The 16,722-nt window shown below is 38.2% G+C and overlaps 2 protein-coding genes across 5 annotated transcripts in view; both read right to left on the minus strand.

Moving 5' to 3' along the window:
* Positions 1-7,728, minus strand: part of LOC139745751 (uncharacterized) — a 45,643-nt gene extending 37,915 nt beyond the window's left edge. For both annotated transcript variants that reach the window (XM_071656275.1, XM_071656276.1), the window contains exons 1-2: positions 7,610-7,728; positions 5,040-5,267 (exon numbers count right to left, since the gene is read on the minus strand). In XM_071656275.1, the coding sequence (XP_071512376.1) occupies positions 5,040-5,254 (215 nt within the window). In that variant the 5' untranslated portion in view covers positions 5,255-5,267; positions 7,610-7,728. The remainder of the gene's footprint in view (positions 1-5,039; positions 5,268-7,609) is intronic.
* Positions 7,729-15,295: 7,567 nt separating this feature from the next.
* The window catches only part of HtrA2 (HTRA2-related serine protease), a 28,106-nt gene continuing 26,679 nt past the window's right edge, over positions 15,296-16,722 (minus strand). For 2 of the 3 annotated variants that reach the window (XM_071656223.1, XM_071656224.1), the window contains exon 9: positions 15,296-15,527. In XM_071656223.1, the coding sequence (XP_071512324.1) occupies positions 15,368-15,527 (160 nt within the window). In that variant the 3' untranslated portion in view covers positions 15,296-15,367. The other variant, XM_071656225.1, reaches the window with a different exon arrangement.

A 16,722-nucleotide genomic window follows, 5' to 3' on the forward strand; every position in this document is an offset into this window, starting at 1 on the left:
TCCCATTTGCTCCCTTGTCTTACGCACTTTATTTACCTCCTTCCAGAACATCTTTTTATTCTCCCTAAAATTTAATGATACTCTCTCACCCCAACTCTCATTTGCCCTTTTTTCACCTCTTGCATATATATATATATATATATGGGGATAGGGGATTAAGAATACTTTCCACGTATTCCCTGCGTGTCGTAGAAGGCGACTAAAAGGGGAGGGAGCGGGAGGCTGGAAATCCTCTCCTCTCTTTTTTTTTTTTTTTCTTTAATTTTCCAAAAGAAGGAACAGAGAAGGGGGCCAGGTGAGGATATTCCCTCAGAAGGCCCAGTCCTTTGTTCTTAACGCTACCTCGCTAACGCGGGAAATGGCGAATAGTATGACAGGACAGGAATCATCTGTCATCATACCACATCCAAAAATGAATGTTCAGTTATAATCAACCAATAACACAACAATCAATCCATTGATATTATTCCCTCTGCCAGTCAGATATCATTTTCAGCTACCTTTCTCTGAAAACCTACTCTTAGTTTCACATCCACAGGAATTTCATTAGAGAAGTCCAATTTCTCAGGATGACAGGTATGGTCAGCTGAGATTTCCAGATCTGGAGTTAACTTTCAAACAACGTACCAGTGATGATAAAAAAATAATGTCATGTAACATTACTATAAAACTAGCAACAGCTGAATACTAATCAAGCAATAACTCACTAGTAAACATTAAAACATAAAACATGAGTTAAAAAGACTTTTGTTGATATATCACCTGTCATCAGAACTCTAAAATAATGAGAGGTAAATTCTAAAGGCGCATCCTAAAACAAATTAAAATGTGTTGCTGTAGATACCTTGGCTTGGTTTCATCAAAATAATGGCCACAGTAATATGCGTACATGACAAAATCCAGTGTGTTTGGTATGATTTTTCAGTTTACATGACTAGAGGCCTATTACTGTGAAGGGTAGCAACATAAAAGAATGCATTCCTAGTTACTTGTATGTGTGACAATACTTAAAAAAAATTCTATTCATTCTACAGTATCTTTCAGAGGAATGGCATCTTGTTATTGGCTAACTGTGACGTTGCTACACCCCAGCAAGGTAAGACTATGGCTGATTTATCAAACTGCCATCTACATAAATCCCCAAGGAATAAATGTATATTTGTTTACAAACTGATTATGTTGTTTCACTAAGATAGACAGTAAAAGCTGCACATGAAGCAAGGTCATAAATTCTTTCTACTTAGGCTAAGAATCATCCAAAAAGCCATCAGAAAATATATCTCTACAGTTAAAAAGATACCACAAAAATAAATATTCAATTCAGGCACTAAAATTTCATATAAGTGTTGACTTTTCCAAAGAGAAGAGATGCCCAGTATGGGAGGCAAGGCTGTACAGAAATGCTTTCATGCAATGTATATACGAATAAGGAATGAAGGTCCTGTGCAAAAGGATTAGATGGATGTAATAATCATAACTTAGTACAGAAAAAAGTTTTAAGGAGAACAAGGAAAACTGCAGGGAACATTAGCTGGTAAGCATAAGCTGCAAAGAACATGACCCAATGTACATCAACAGAAAAAATGCTAGAAAAACAAAAATATAGTACACAATATTCATGAATAGAAAAAATTATAATACAACTAAGAGGATGGAATTACTGACTGAATGATGGCAAGAATTGAATGGAAAAGGCTAGAAAAACAGGGAATGCTAAAATGTATTACTGGACAACCAAACAAATGTGTGGGTTGTTTGTGGTTAAAGGTGGGGTAAGATAAATGTGTATTATATAGCCCTAGTTGTTCAATGCATGTATGGATGACTGTAGAGCCAGGATTAATATTAGAAAGACATGAAGGAAGGTAGGATTGGAATGTCATGAAATTATCTAATTGTACGGTAGGGAAAATAATTCTAGACTCTTGACCTTTCTTTGCCAACAAGTAACCTTTCAAACATCTGAATTCTGGTAGCATTCTTATTTTCACAAGTTAGTCTACGCCAACTATCCACCACAATTACATCAGAAAGCCTTTCTAAAATTTAAAAACGACCTGCATTCAAAGTTTCGCTGATTAGTCGATTCCAATCATCAGTTTCACTGATTAGTCCATTCCAACCATCCACCACCAGTAATACAATATTTCTTTATGTCCTTTCTAAAAATCCTCCTTGGCATAGCCTCCGGATGTTCTGGCACTGCAATCTCATGTCCAAACCCTCTCTACGCATAGTGAACACATTTGTAGCACTTATCTTTTCACATTCGCTCAGCCCTCTTAATTCAGATACCATTTCATATGCCCTTCTATAAAATTGTCATATCCTTACCATAATAAGCTTGCTGGAAAATCACATAAAGAAGTATAGAATATAAAAAATGACTTACAAATGGACATACTCCACATGCCCAGTACTTATAATGCAGCTATGAAGTAATTACATTTATTATATTTATTTTGCTTTGTCGCTGTCTCCCGCGTCTGCGAGGTAGCGCAAGGAAACAGACGAAAGAAATGGCCCAACCCACCCCCATACACAATGTATATACATACACGACCACACACGCAAATATACATACCTATAAATCTCAATGTACACATATATATACACACACAAACACATACATATATACCCATGCAAACAATTCACACTGTCTGCCTTTATTCATTCCCATCGCCACCTCACCACACATGGAATACCATCCCCCTCCCCCTCCCCCCCTCATGTGTGCGAGGTAGCACTAGGAAAAGACAACAAAGGCCCCATTCGTTCACACTCAGTCTCTAGCTGTCATACAATAATGCCCGAAACCACAGCTCTCTTTCCACATCCAGACCCCACACAACTTTCCATGGTTTACCCCAGACGTTTCACATGCCCTGATTCAATCCATTGACAGCACGTCAACCCCAGTATACCACATCGATCCAATTCACTCTATTCCTTGCCCTCCTTTCACCCTCCTGCATGTTCAGGCCCCGATCACACAAAATCTTTTTCACTCCATCTTTCCACCTCCAATTCGGTCTCCCACTTCTCCTCGTTCCCTCTACCTCCAACACATAGATCCTCTTGGTCAATCTTTCCTCACTCATTCTCTCCATGTGCCCAAACCATTTCAAAACACCCTCTTCTGCTCTCTCAACCACACTCTTTTTATTTCCACACATCTCTCTTACCCTTACATTACTTACTCGATCAAACCACCTCACACCACACATTGTCCTCAAACATCTCATATCCAGCACATCCACCCTCCTGCGCACAACTCTATCCATAGCCCAAGCCTCGCAACCATACAACATTGTTGGAACCACTATTCCTTCAAACATACCCATTTTTGCTTTCCGAGATAATGTTCTCGACTTCCACACATTCTTCAAGGCTCCTAGGATTTTCGCCCCCTCCCCCACCCTATGATTCACTTCCGCTTCCATGGTTCCATCCACTGCCAGATCCACTCCCAGATATCTAAAACACTTTACTTCCTCCAGTTTTTCTCCATTCAAACTTACCTCCCAATTGACTTCGACCCTCAACCCTACTGTACCTAATAACCTTGCTCTTATTCACATTTACTCTTACCTTTCTTCTTTCACACACTTTACCAAACTCAGTCACCAGCTTCTGCAGTTTCTCACATGAATCAGCCACCAGCGCTGTATCATCAGCGAACAACTGACTCACTTCCCAAGCTCTCTCATCCACAACAGACTTCATACTTGCCCCTCTTTCCAAAACTCTTGCATTCACCTCCCTAACAACCCCACCCATAAACAAATTAAACAACCATGGAGACATCACACACCCCTGCCGCAAACCTACATTCACTGAGAACCAATCACTTTCCTCTCTTCCTACACGTACACATGCCTTACATCCTCGATAAAAACTTTTCACTGCTTCTAACAACTTGCCTCCCACACCATATATTCTTAATACCTTCCACAGAGCATCTCTATCAACTCTATCATATGCCTTCTCCTGATCCATAAATGCTACATACAAATCCATTTGCTTTTCTAAGTATTTCTCACATACATTCTTCAAAGCAAACACCTGATCCACACATCCTCTACCACTTCTGAAACCACACTGCTCTTCCCCAATCTGATGCTCTGTACATGCCTTCACCCTCTCAATCAATACCCTCCCATATAATTTACCAGGAATACTCAACAAACTTATACCTCTGTAATTTGAGCACTCACTCTTATCCCCTTTGCCTTTGTACAATGGCACTATGCATGCATTCCGCCAATCCTCAGGCACCTCACCATGAGTCATACATACATTAAATAACCTTACCAACAAGTCAACAATACAGTCACCCCTTTTTTAATAAATTCCACAGCAATACCATCCAAACCTGCTGCCTTGCCGGCTTTCATCTTCCGCAAAGCTTTTACTACCTCTTCTCAGTTTACCAAATCATTTTCCCTAACCCTCTCACTTTGCACACCACCTCGACCAAAACACCCTATATCTGCCACTCTATCATCAAACACATTCAACAAACCTTCAAAATACTCACTCCATCTCCTTCTCACATCACCACTACTTATCACCTCCCCATTACTAATGCGCCCTTCACTGAAGTTCCCATTTGCTCCCTTGTCTTACGCACTTTATTTACCTCCTTCCAGAACATCTTTTTATTCTCCCTAAAATTTAATGATACTCTCTCACCCCAACTCTCATTTGCCGTCTTTTTCACCTCTTGCACCTTTCTCTTGACCTCCTGTCTCTTTCTTTTATACATCTCCCACTCAATTGCATTTTTTCCCTGCAAAAATCGTCCAAATGCCTCTCTCTTCTCTTTCACTAATAATCTTACTTCTTCATCCCACCACTCACTACCCTTTCTAATCAACCCACCTCCCACTCTTCTCATGCCACAAGCATCTTTTGCGCAATCCATCACTGATTCCCTAAATACATCCCATTCCTCCCCCACTCCCCTTACTTCCATTGTTCTCACCTTTTTCCATGAAGTAATTATCCTAAGCAATAAGGATGTTCTATACACATACTTGTGGAAAAATATGGCTAATGCCATTGCTTGGGGATTATTAAGCCTTTCTTGGTGTTGATGGTAGAGAGCAAACAACTGAGTAAGATAAGCATGACCATGGTACACCCTTCCCTCCTCAGTGTACTGACGAGTTACTGTGCTCCACCACCGTTCACTCACAGCTCCTGAGGCAAAGCTGGTGGCAGCATCCCATTCACTTCTCAGATCTTCCATGGTGGCTTGTTTTCTAAAGTAATAAAAGTGAGAGATTAAGTAATGTCTGTCATACTGTGATATGGTCTAGCGTTCACAATACAAAATTTTTAGTCAGTATTAATGTAAAGCTAATACAGTATCATATTGTTTCAAACCTTTTCTTAATCTAAAAGCTCCCTACTCTTTTAAAGTTTGCCTTCCTTGGTCAAGTTTTAATTTGAAATCAAGTAGCAAAGTCATCGATCATTATGCAGCAGACACCTTTAAATCTACAGAGCAAGAATAATCCCTAAATTTCTTAGAATTTTCTCTTATAACTCACTAATATAAGCAAACAAGACTAGTATGTGGTGGCACTTTAGTTGCTTGCATTTGATTACATTATACATGAAAGTACTATCATTGTGAACAGATTATTTTCTCATATTTTTTCTTGAAATGATTTATGGTGGACAAGTTTACAAACTTGCTTGCCAATCTGCTCTATGATCAATACATGCTGTGAAAAAAAGTGTCATCCTATGCTTTTGCTGATTTGTCTCTAAAGAACCCTGTAATCATGTCCTCTGAAACTATTCCAGTTGTTCATAATAATGATCAGTCCATCTTTTCTATTTCTTTTATTTGGGAGGTTTCTGTTTGGTCATCCCTCTTTAAACTTTCCTAAACCATTCTTAATCCAAGTCTACTGATTCTCTCATCATTATAATCAGTAACAGGGAAATGAACTCCTATGGACTAAGTTAAAAGACTATACGTTTTTATAACTAAAACTGATACAGCTTCACCAAAGGTGCATATTCACAAATGGTGTAACCACAGCAGGCAACGTTTGGTAAAACTAATCATCCTACTATCAGGTTAAGCAAACAAAATAATAACTGACTCTGTTGACTTACTTCATGGAAGAAAACCTGCTGAGAAAACTGACAACTAATCTCACAATGTGAAAAAACTGATGATATTCACCTTTCAATGAAAACTTACTCTAAGTTCTCTTAACCATAGTCAAACAAGTACAGGAAGCGTTGGTTTAAAACAAACAGACCCACTCACCCTGAAGTACATGGAGTGTCGGGTGAAAAGTGACACACCAGTTCAAAATGAAAGATTGGGAACGTACGTTAAAACTGACACCAATTGACCTTACCTTACCTAACCACCACCCAGAGGGTTCTGTCACTTGACACCCAACACTAAACTACCTCACTGTAACTTAGGCATGAATGATAATCTGAAAACATTAAAGGAGGAGCCAGGATGCCAACTAACTATATTTACATAATCAAAATTACTGAACGTACACAGGCATTGCTTGAGGTTATGTTCATGCACATTATGTCTTCTTCTAATCTGAATCATTATATAATGGCTTTCCATTCTAATACTGTCAGAAAAGAAAGAGTTATTTCAAAACTCTCCTACAGTTTTGATAAAGAACGAAAACATGGAAAACAATGAGACACTAAACAAATATTTTGAAAAGGGAAAATCACCTCACAGAGTGAATTCATCATCATAATCTATCACTCATAATAGGTAAGTCATAGGTCCAAGTTCTCCAATCAATAACAATCTAATTTTCCAGTCAAAACTCAATATCTTTATTCTTTTCCAAGATATTCCTAATAGTTTTCTACTGTACTATAAACTGATAATACTGCATATAACATGGTATAAGAAAAGTAAAGTATTCACCAAAACTCCTTTCTAAAAACTTCAGAATGAATTTTGTGGGAACTTGGACGACTGTATCAACTTTAGAGTATGAAAGAATCTGGAAAGAAAGTGGTATATGATAATGAATCAATTCCACCACTTAGATATGAATGAATAAACTTTCGATTATGTCGAAAGGCTGGCAGTCACAATCTTAATAAATATTCCAGTTAACAGAATGTAAAGTTGTCAGGACGGTAGTTCTGTTCAACCTATGTCAGCTGAAACAAGACCACACAATCAGGAAATATTGACAAGGTTTATGGAAGCCAACCCCGGATAAAGTGACATGTATTTAATATGTTCACTTCCAATGATTTTGATGAAGTAATAACATAACATTCTCCTACCTTCATGCCTGACTTGTAGGTACGGTAGTCACAATTACATACTTCCATTTTACAACTATACCTGTTCCTTGTACTGCACGTAGCGATCCTTCAAATCTAACCTCTATATTCATTTTCTAATATCAACACTAAAGGTCATTGACCAGAAACCATCACAATCAATGAAGCAATATTTAATTTGAATCAAGCATCAAGGACTTTTCCTTGTTATTACAGTTATTAATCACCAGACTCACCTGGCATTCGACCAACTAATTAAACATATCAAAAATGAATCACAATAATGAGGCAACGAGTAACCTACTTGATGTTAATACTGGTAATTCGTGGAATATTCCCAGCCTTGTACTGAACTGGCTGCCGTCTGTCAAATGATTCACTAGTGGCAAACACAAGGAGCGTTCGTGTAGCGCCCCGCCTGCCTGCCTGCATGACTACCAACCCGTGCTTTTAGGATTATGGTCCAGGTTGCCCACTACCTTTAACACTTACATTATGACACATGTTGTAGTCACTGTCATAATCCTTTTACGTTATGACTTGCATATTCTTGCGTATCTTCTATTGCGAAATATCTTCAGAATAATATACAACCACAGATAAAGTCAACTGGTTAAACCGTGTACAAGAACTGGTTATTTAGTGTTGCGTACAGTAATATGAAAATGTGAGGGTTGAGTGAACGAGTTTATTTGGGCAATATACAACATAGTGGACAAATTGAAACGTTTTATCGAGTCGAGAACATCATGTTGACGCAAATACTTATTTCGAAAGTGATATATCTAGAATGATTGATAGCACAGAGTAAAGAATAAGAACACAAAAATATGAGTATTTCATAAAATACTGGAATATCTAAACCCAATTACTATCATCAATGCAGAATTACTAAAGACCTACATACACAAACACACACACACAAAAGAAAAAACATTTCGCACAATTCATTTCATAAAGAATTTACTCGATTTTAAGAACACTTAGTTTGATATTGTCTGATAGTGGTAGATCATACCATAAAACCTTTGGTAAAACTACACCGGCATGTGTAAACGAATTATCAAAACTTATATAGAACATATAAAAAATCAATAGCTCTGGTTCTCAGAACAAACTGTGACATGAAATAATGTTAAGAATACACTGATCTTGTCACTGTAATTTCTACTTTCAACTAGAACATGTTTTCCTAAATGTGACCACATATACCCTTCCCTCCAGATTATGAAACTACCCAACCTTCCTTCCCTTTTTTTGTGGACTTTATATTTAAGAGCAGGAGGGTCTCTTAAACCCCAAGGTAGCTTGCTAAGGACGAAAACGCCTAATTCCCTGAGATTGACTTATTAACCTAAAATGAGGTATACTTTTTATAATAGGGCAATTGTTTATTGGATTACCTTGTCATTACAAATATAACTCACAAATTTGTCAACGTTGCCCCGTCTGGAACACATCCGACGACAACCATTTTTGGAAGAGGTGATGAGAGGAATATGCATTTAAGGAAGTTTTACTGTTGTCGTGTTCGGTGTTCTTGGGCTTCGGGGAAACTCGTGCTGCTTTTTTCAGTTAAAGGTACCCCTCGGCCGTGGTCGTTTGTGTATGGTGCTGGAGCGCACTTTTACGTCAAAGAACACTAAAATTTATATTCCTTAGTTTACATTCTTCCACCCACAATCCTCAGTATCAAAATATCATCATGCGTGCACAATGCTAATGCACTGTAACAATACTATCGAGTACAGTGGCCGTCAGAAGTGGGAAAGGCCAGCTCTGACATTCGTCATTGTCCTCTAAGCAAGCTGCAATTCTGATATGCCACTATCGCCTTTATCTAAAAACTTGACCTTTTGAATTCTTGTTAACAGGAACCAGTATAGCCCATTCTTAAGAACACTGTTTTTACTTTTTCCGAAGTCAATGAAGTTCAATTTTCCCTTATTTTACTGCGTAATCAGCTTCCAGGGAATTCCCCAAACGTTAGACAAAACTAAGTATCAATTTGATATGAAAGAGTGACAAATCCCGAAATACCCCAAATTTGCTGATTTGCTACGATATACCAGAATAATAGAGTAGGCTGTTCAAATTGCCTAATGTGAGTTCAAGTGAGCTGGTCGAACGTTGTTTGATACAAAAAGAAAATGTTGGCCAATCACACAAAACGTTTCCCATAGTTTAACTTATCGTGCTCCCACACTGTACATGGGTTATTTACAGAAAACGTTCCCGAAAGAAATCGTTAAAGACATACTAATACAAGTCTTACATTCACATTAGATCAATATGTTCAGGTATAGCAAAACTCGAAATTAGCCAAAATATACCAGAATATCAGTGTTTGCCATCCAAATTGTGTTCAAATGAGCTGGTAAGAAATTACAGGAATAATACTAGTAAAGGAAAAAAATGATTTTCTCAATAATGCTCTCACCAGACAGGTCTACCAAACTTCGACCTAGATTAAATCTACATGCACAGATTCCTTTTGTTGAAATATAACAATCAAACAGCTAAGACAAGTGATATTGGTCTTTACTTATCCAAGAATCTAAAATAATAAGCTTTTAAGTAAGAACAGGTAAGCTTTAAAAACAGAATGGTGGTGAGGTCGCCGAGGCGATGGTGCACTTCTTTCAGGCCGAAATTATCAAAATATACCAGAATACCAAAGTGTATGCCATCCATATTGCTTCCTCATTTAAATGGTTGGCCGATACTTAGGCTTCCACCTACCAATTAGATTGGGGCCTCCTGGAGTTCATTCCTGAATTTGGGGTATGTGAAAGGAGTAGAGAATGTGAATAAACCCATGGTATTATAGTTAGCAGTCTACAGAGGCAGGTTAGTTGGGACATAAGTGTGAATGGAGAAAACATGGAGTGAAGTGCATCAGATACCAAGGAGCGGAAATTGCAGCAAATGGAACCATGGAAGCAGAGGTGAGACACAAGATGAGTGAGGGCAAAAGTTATGGGATGACTATGTGGAAGTAGAGGTTACTATCTGGAAGGGCAGAAATGAGTGTTTAAAAGTATAATAGTCCCAGTGGTGTTGTGTAGTTGTGAGGCATATGCTATAGATGAGAATATAAAGAAGGTGAATGGGTTGGAAATAAAACATTTGAGGATAAAATGTGGTGCGAAGAAGGTTGATCGAGTAAATTATGATGGGGTAAGAGAGTGGCATGGTAATGAGAATGATCGAGTGTGCAGAAAAGGTTTGAACATAAGGAGAGAATGAGCGAGAAGATGTTGACAAAGAAGACAAATGTTTCAGAAGTGGAAGGGATAAAGAGGAGTGCTCTAGGCCTAAACATGCAGGTGAATGAAAGGCATGGATGGGATAAAGTGAACTGAATCGATGTGGTATACAAGGGGTGGCATGCTTTCCATGGACTAAACCAGGGCATATGAAGCAGCCAGGAGAAGTGAAGGAAAAGACTGTGGGGCCTGGTTGTGGATAGGGGGCTGTGTTTTCAGTGCATTACACTACTGAAGAATAGATGTGAACAAAACATACCTCACTAATGCAGGAAATGGTGAAAAAGTATGAAAGAAATAATCATAACAATAATTACAGTAAAAAAACAATGATTTACTGATTAATCCAAAAATCCATAGGATGAAAATATGAAAAATCCACCAATACAAAATAAAATCAAGATGTATGCAATAAAGACAATATGGCTATAGCACTGGGAAAGGGTGCCAGACTGACACTTGTTACACAAACATTAGGAATATGATGTTTGGGACTCTCAAATGTCTGTTATAATTTTACCCTAACCCTCCTCATTCCCCAATTAGTAATGAATACTACCTGAAAATAAATGAATCATTTGTCAATCTCAAATTCACCCTTTCATCTCACTGAAGCACAATAGGAGGCAAGAGAAAATAGGGAAAATGTGTAAAACAAATCACTTATGCATATACCTTAATATAATCGACTTTAAAATTTAAAATGCCTCTAAATGCTTTCTGTAAGTAGAACCTTGTACAATGCAAATTTAGCCTTTGAGATAATCACCTCTATGTTTAAGGTAATATATTGTTTTTTTTTCATATTCAAAGTTCCTCTCAACACTTTTAAAGAAACTTTGTTCTGTATAAACAAAGTCTATGGGATAACTGCCTCCATGTTTAAGCTAATGCATTAGCTTACCTCCAAATTTTAAGTTATAAAAGAAAATATATACCATGTATAAAATACATATAAAGTCTACCAATCACAGCTTCCATGTCTGAGCTAATCCTGAAATCCAAGAAAGCACTGCATGTACTAAAATCTGAAAGTTAACTAATATATCTGCTTATACATGGGAGTGATGATCCCATAGACTTTATTTCTACAGTACAAAATTAATTTTAAGAAAACATTACAAGAACTTTAAATGTGTTTATAAACATATATCTATTGAATGCTTGTTGACCATTTTGTAAGAAGGTAGTAGTTGGTAGACAGCCACAAGCCACGAAGGTATATCATCGTTACTACCCACCTGGTTATCCAGAGGGTATGTGACTGCTATGTAGTATGCCAGCACTTTAGTGGTTGTCAAGCTGCACTCCTCTGACTCAGGTAACTGCCTACTTTCTGCCTCATCTACAGGCAGACTGCTGGCATTCTTTCCACAAACATACAATCTCTCTATGTCACAAATATTTTTTTTCCTTACATATTTGCCATTTCCCACATTAGCGAGGTGGTGCTAAGGACAGAGGACTGAGCCTTAGAGGGAATATCTCCTTGGCCCCCTTCTCTGTTCCTTCTTTTGGAAAAGAAAGGGAAGGATTTCCAGTCCCCGCTCCCTCCCCTTTTAGTCGCCTATTATGACACACAGGGAATATGTGGAAAGTATTCTTTCTCTTCTATCCCCAGGGATAAATAACATGCGACTACAAATATTTCACACAACCCATTCTTTGAAATCTAGATATTCTTGTAGTGAGTGCCATGTGCTAGCCCTGTCTTTTGGCAAAATGGTTGGAAGAACGGATGGAAGTAGTAGATAAGAACATTAGACAAGAGCATTAGGTAGAAGCAGTTGTAGGAATATTAGGTGGGAACATTAGGTAGAAGTACTAGGTTGGAAATATAGGCAGGTTGATACATTGGGTAGAGGCAGTTGGTATGAACATTAGGCAGAAACCTCTGGAAGCACTGAGCTAGAGTTGCCCTTTGCCCACGGCCTGTTACGGAAGAGGCACTAAAGGTTGAGATGTGGAACTGGAATTCACCAGTTATGAAGACTCTTCACCATGGCCATACCTCTTAAGAAAGTTTCCAGAGGGAACAGGCATCAGAAATATATATAGATAGACCATTTTGTTACCCCAAAACATCATACATGTACCATAATATAGACTACACACTTCCTTCATTTATAAGTTTGTTATTTTATATATTTTATATTGCTTTGTCGCTGTCTCCCGCGTTAGCGAGGTAGCGCAAGGAAACAAGAAAGAAAGAATGGCCCAACCCACCCACATACACATGTATATACATACACGTCCACACTGGTATATACATACACGTCCACACTGGCAAATATACACACCTATACATCTCAACGTATACATATATACACACACAGACATATAGATATATACACATGTACATCATTCATACTGTCTGCCTTTATTTGTTCCCATCGTAACCTCGCCACACATGAAATAACAACCCCTTCCCCCTCATGTGTGCGAGGTAGCACTAGGAAAAGACAACAAAGGCCCCATTCGTTCACACTCAGTCTCTAGCTGTCATGTAATAATGCACTGAAACCACAGCTCCCTTTCCACATCCAGGCCCCACACAACTTTCCATGGCTTACCCCAGACGCTTCACATGCCCTGGTTCAATCCACTGACAGCACGTCGACCCCGGTATACCACATCATTCCAATTCACTCTATTCCTTGCACGCCTTTCACCCTCCTGCATGTTCAGGCCCCGATCACTCAAAATCTTCTTCACTCCATCTTTCCACCTCTAATTTGGTCTCCCACTTCTCCTTGTTCCCTCCACCTCTGACACATATATCCTCTTTGTCAATCTTTCCTCACTCATTCTCTCCATGTAACCAAACCACTTCAAAACACCCTCTTCTGCTCTCTCAACCACACTCTTTTTATTACCACACATCTCTCTTACCCTGTCATTACTTACTCGATCAAACCATCTGATATCACATATTGTCCTCAAACATCTCATTTTCAGCACATCCATCCTCCTGCGCACAACTCTATCCATAGCCCATGCCTTGCAACCATGCAACATTGTTGGAACCACTATTCCTTCAAACATACCCATTTTTGCTTTCCGAGATAATGTTCTCGACTTCCACACATTCTTCAAGGCTCCCAGAATTTTCGCCCCCTCCCCCACCCTATGATTCACTTCTGCTTCCATGGTTCCATCTGCTGCCAAATCCACTCCCATATATCTAAAACACTTCACTTCCTCCAGTTTTTCTCCATTCAAACTTACTTCCCAATTGACTTGACCCTCAACCCTACTGTACCTAATAAACTTGCTCTTATTCACATAAGTTTGCATCTAATGGTATTTAATGTTATTCAAAACGTTCACATTGGGTGGGATAAAGCAGTTCTTTTAGAAGTGTGTACCAACTTGGATGGGCTTGATGCAGGTGTAACACTGAACTGCAATTTGGGGACGAGGGATCTCTGATGGCAGTAGGTGACAATGCTAGGGATGGTGCAGGTGCTGGTAGTCCTTAATTTTATCATTTTCTCCAGTGTAATAATAGAAATAATATATCAAAGTAATTGTATTGTCTTCAAAGTTTAATATACAACATGATCTGATCAGTTTGCCATCTTAGGGGAAATATTTCTATCCACTAGCAGGGTAATCCAGATATATGTACAAATTCACATTTGGTATTTGTAAGTTTAATTCATGGCACAAACGGTTTCTCCCAGCTAACAGAAACAATCTTGTTGATTGGCCCTTTGCAATGCAAGTTAAAAAACATATAGTTTTTATATGTAACTAACTTATGGTCCAACAGTTTAAACACAACAGTGAACCAAGCAAAGTCCAAGAAAAATCAGTAACATCATTAGGTCGTTTCTCAATTATAAGATGTTAAAGTTGAATTATTGAGGTTGAACTGAAGGTCCATCTAGTTTGTTGCTTAAAACAATGTACACTTTTTTTTTTTATCAAAACCTTTTGTTTTGATGGATCCAGATGTGGTCAACATGTAGTTAGCCAAGCTAATCTGGCATGATCAATAGATTCAAATCAACTTTACTCGTGATCAGTGAGCATTTGGTTAAAGATCATGAAAGAGATGACTTTGTCACATGAAGTGTACTGCCTTTTGTCAAGAAAGGTTATGGTCACTATCAAGAACAGAGAAAAATCTGTGAAATACAAGAATATCTGTTTGGCAAAGTCTTGTTGGTTATTCATACCTTCAAGTGCACGATGAGGCTCTGCTTGAGAGTCACTTTTAAATACAGAAATAACTTGTATTCAGATAATTATAGAAAAAATTATAAATGGAATAAAAAGGATACAGTGAATGGAACTCTAAAATTATAAAAGGTCTTGTCTAGATAATGAATATGCAAAGAAGTCACCTAAGGCAGTCAGTATTCGTCTCACATTAGGACTAAACCTTTATCTATTCTCATTCTTGCTCTGTATTTCCATTGTGCTCAGAATCTGCATAACATCACTGATATAATGAGTGACGTTTGTTATTTTGATGTTTTTTTTGCAGATGACCTTCATGTAAATCCAATTCACAATGTAGATATGTTGCACAAGAAAAATGAATGAACAGAAAATTAACAATAGTCTTGAGGCTGTTTACAGGTCATGTTAAGCTATTAGCTGCAAACTATTGTTGTAGTCACTATTTGGGAGGTTGCAGACTGTGAACCCAACAGACATCAAAGATTCTCATTAGTTTGCAGGAGAGCCAACCCTGGATAGTAAAAGCAATATGAACAGAGATTCTTTAATGATGATTTTTAACCTTTCAGCCCTAAGTATAAAAGTCTTATCCTTCTCTGACACTACTCCTCTGGCACCACACTGACTGTGTACCGTTGACCATTGCGAATCACTATCATGACAAGGTCTCCCTTCCCTTCGAGAAACTTGTATACATCACGGGATGAGTGTATTTCAAAGTTATTAATGTGGGTTACTATGTCTCCTGGCTGCAACCCTGATCTGCAAAACAGTGAATTTTCTTTGACAGTTTACATGATTAGTGAAGCTGTTACTAAATTTTGATACAGCAAAAACATTACATCGTAAACTGCATGTTAACTACTCATGCCCTCATATAAAATGTTCTCATATAGTGTATGGGTGAAAAAAATGAAACATGGCTTGAAACTTTATGGCATCTTTCTGAGCCAAGGCAGGTACGGGCGAGGACCTTTCAGCTCATAACCATCATTTTGGTTTCAATTACACAAAACATTTTAAGGACAACAATCACAAACAAGTACAATAGTCCCATGAACACAAACTGAAAGTCTGACTTTAGCATCTGACACATGGCAATGTCACCAAACATTCGTCACATTCCCAAACACTACTATAAATTAAAAAGATAAAAATCTAAAGCCTTCTTTGCTTAGCAAGTAAGAAAACAAACTCATTCATGTGAAATGAGCAAAAGGAAGTGGCATGATTGCATTTAATTTCTGTTATAAAGACAAAAAATATGGTTCTGAAGGATGAAAAATCATATCTCTACCATAGGAAGGGCCCAATGAACTGAGAGAATGTCTGCTTAGCAGAGGATTAAAACACTTTTTTTACACCAAGATGAAGTGTTTCCCCTTGAACACTAAAAATAGGAGAGAGTGGAGGTGAGAGCTGAAAACGAATGTGAGAGAACCTTAGGAAAATGAAGTCAACAGAGATAAGGGAATGTGTGGTGGAGATCCTAACTGAACATCCTGATAGTATCAGTTAATTCAGTCATTTTCCTAAAATACATAACTTTGGTTTTCCCACTGCATCCCTCTGAAATATTTCAGAGATTTTTCCATTCTACATGCATGGAGGTGTAATATTTCATGTAGAGAATAACAGTTTAGAGGTTAGAATAAAAGCCTAAAACAGTATATTTCAAAAGTATAGTTTTCCTGCTTCAGTCTAAGGCAGGGGCTGTAACAATGGGATGCATAACTTACCAAAACACCAAAGCCCTGGGAACCTTATGTAAGTGGATGCCACACATCTGTTGGGGAGAAAGAATTCTACCTTTATATTCCCTGCATGTCACAGGAAGCAACTAAGAAGAGTGGGAGCAAAGGACTGGAAACCCCACCTTGTATTTCAATTCCTAAAAGATGGAACAGAGGATGGAGCCAAGAGAGGAGTGCTCATCCTCCTCAAAGGCTCAGGCTGG

Source organism: Panulirus ornatus, chromosome 62, assembly GCF_036320965.1.
Source record: "Panulirus ornatus isolate Po-2019 chromosome 62, ASM3632096v1, whole genome shotgun sequence".
NCBI classification, from domain to species: Eukaryota; Metazoa; Arthropoda; class Malacostraca; order Decapoda; family Palinuridae; genus Panulirus; species Panulirus ornatus.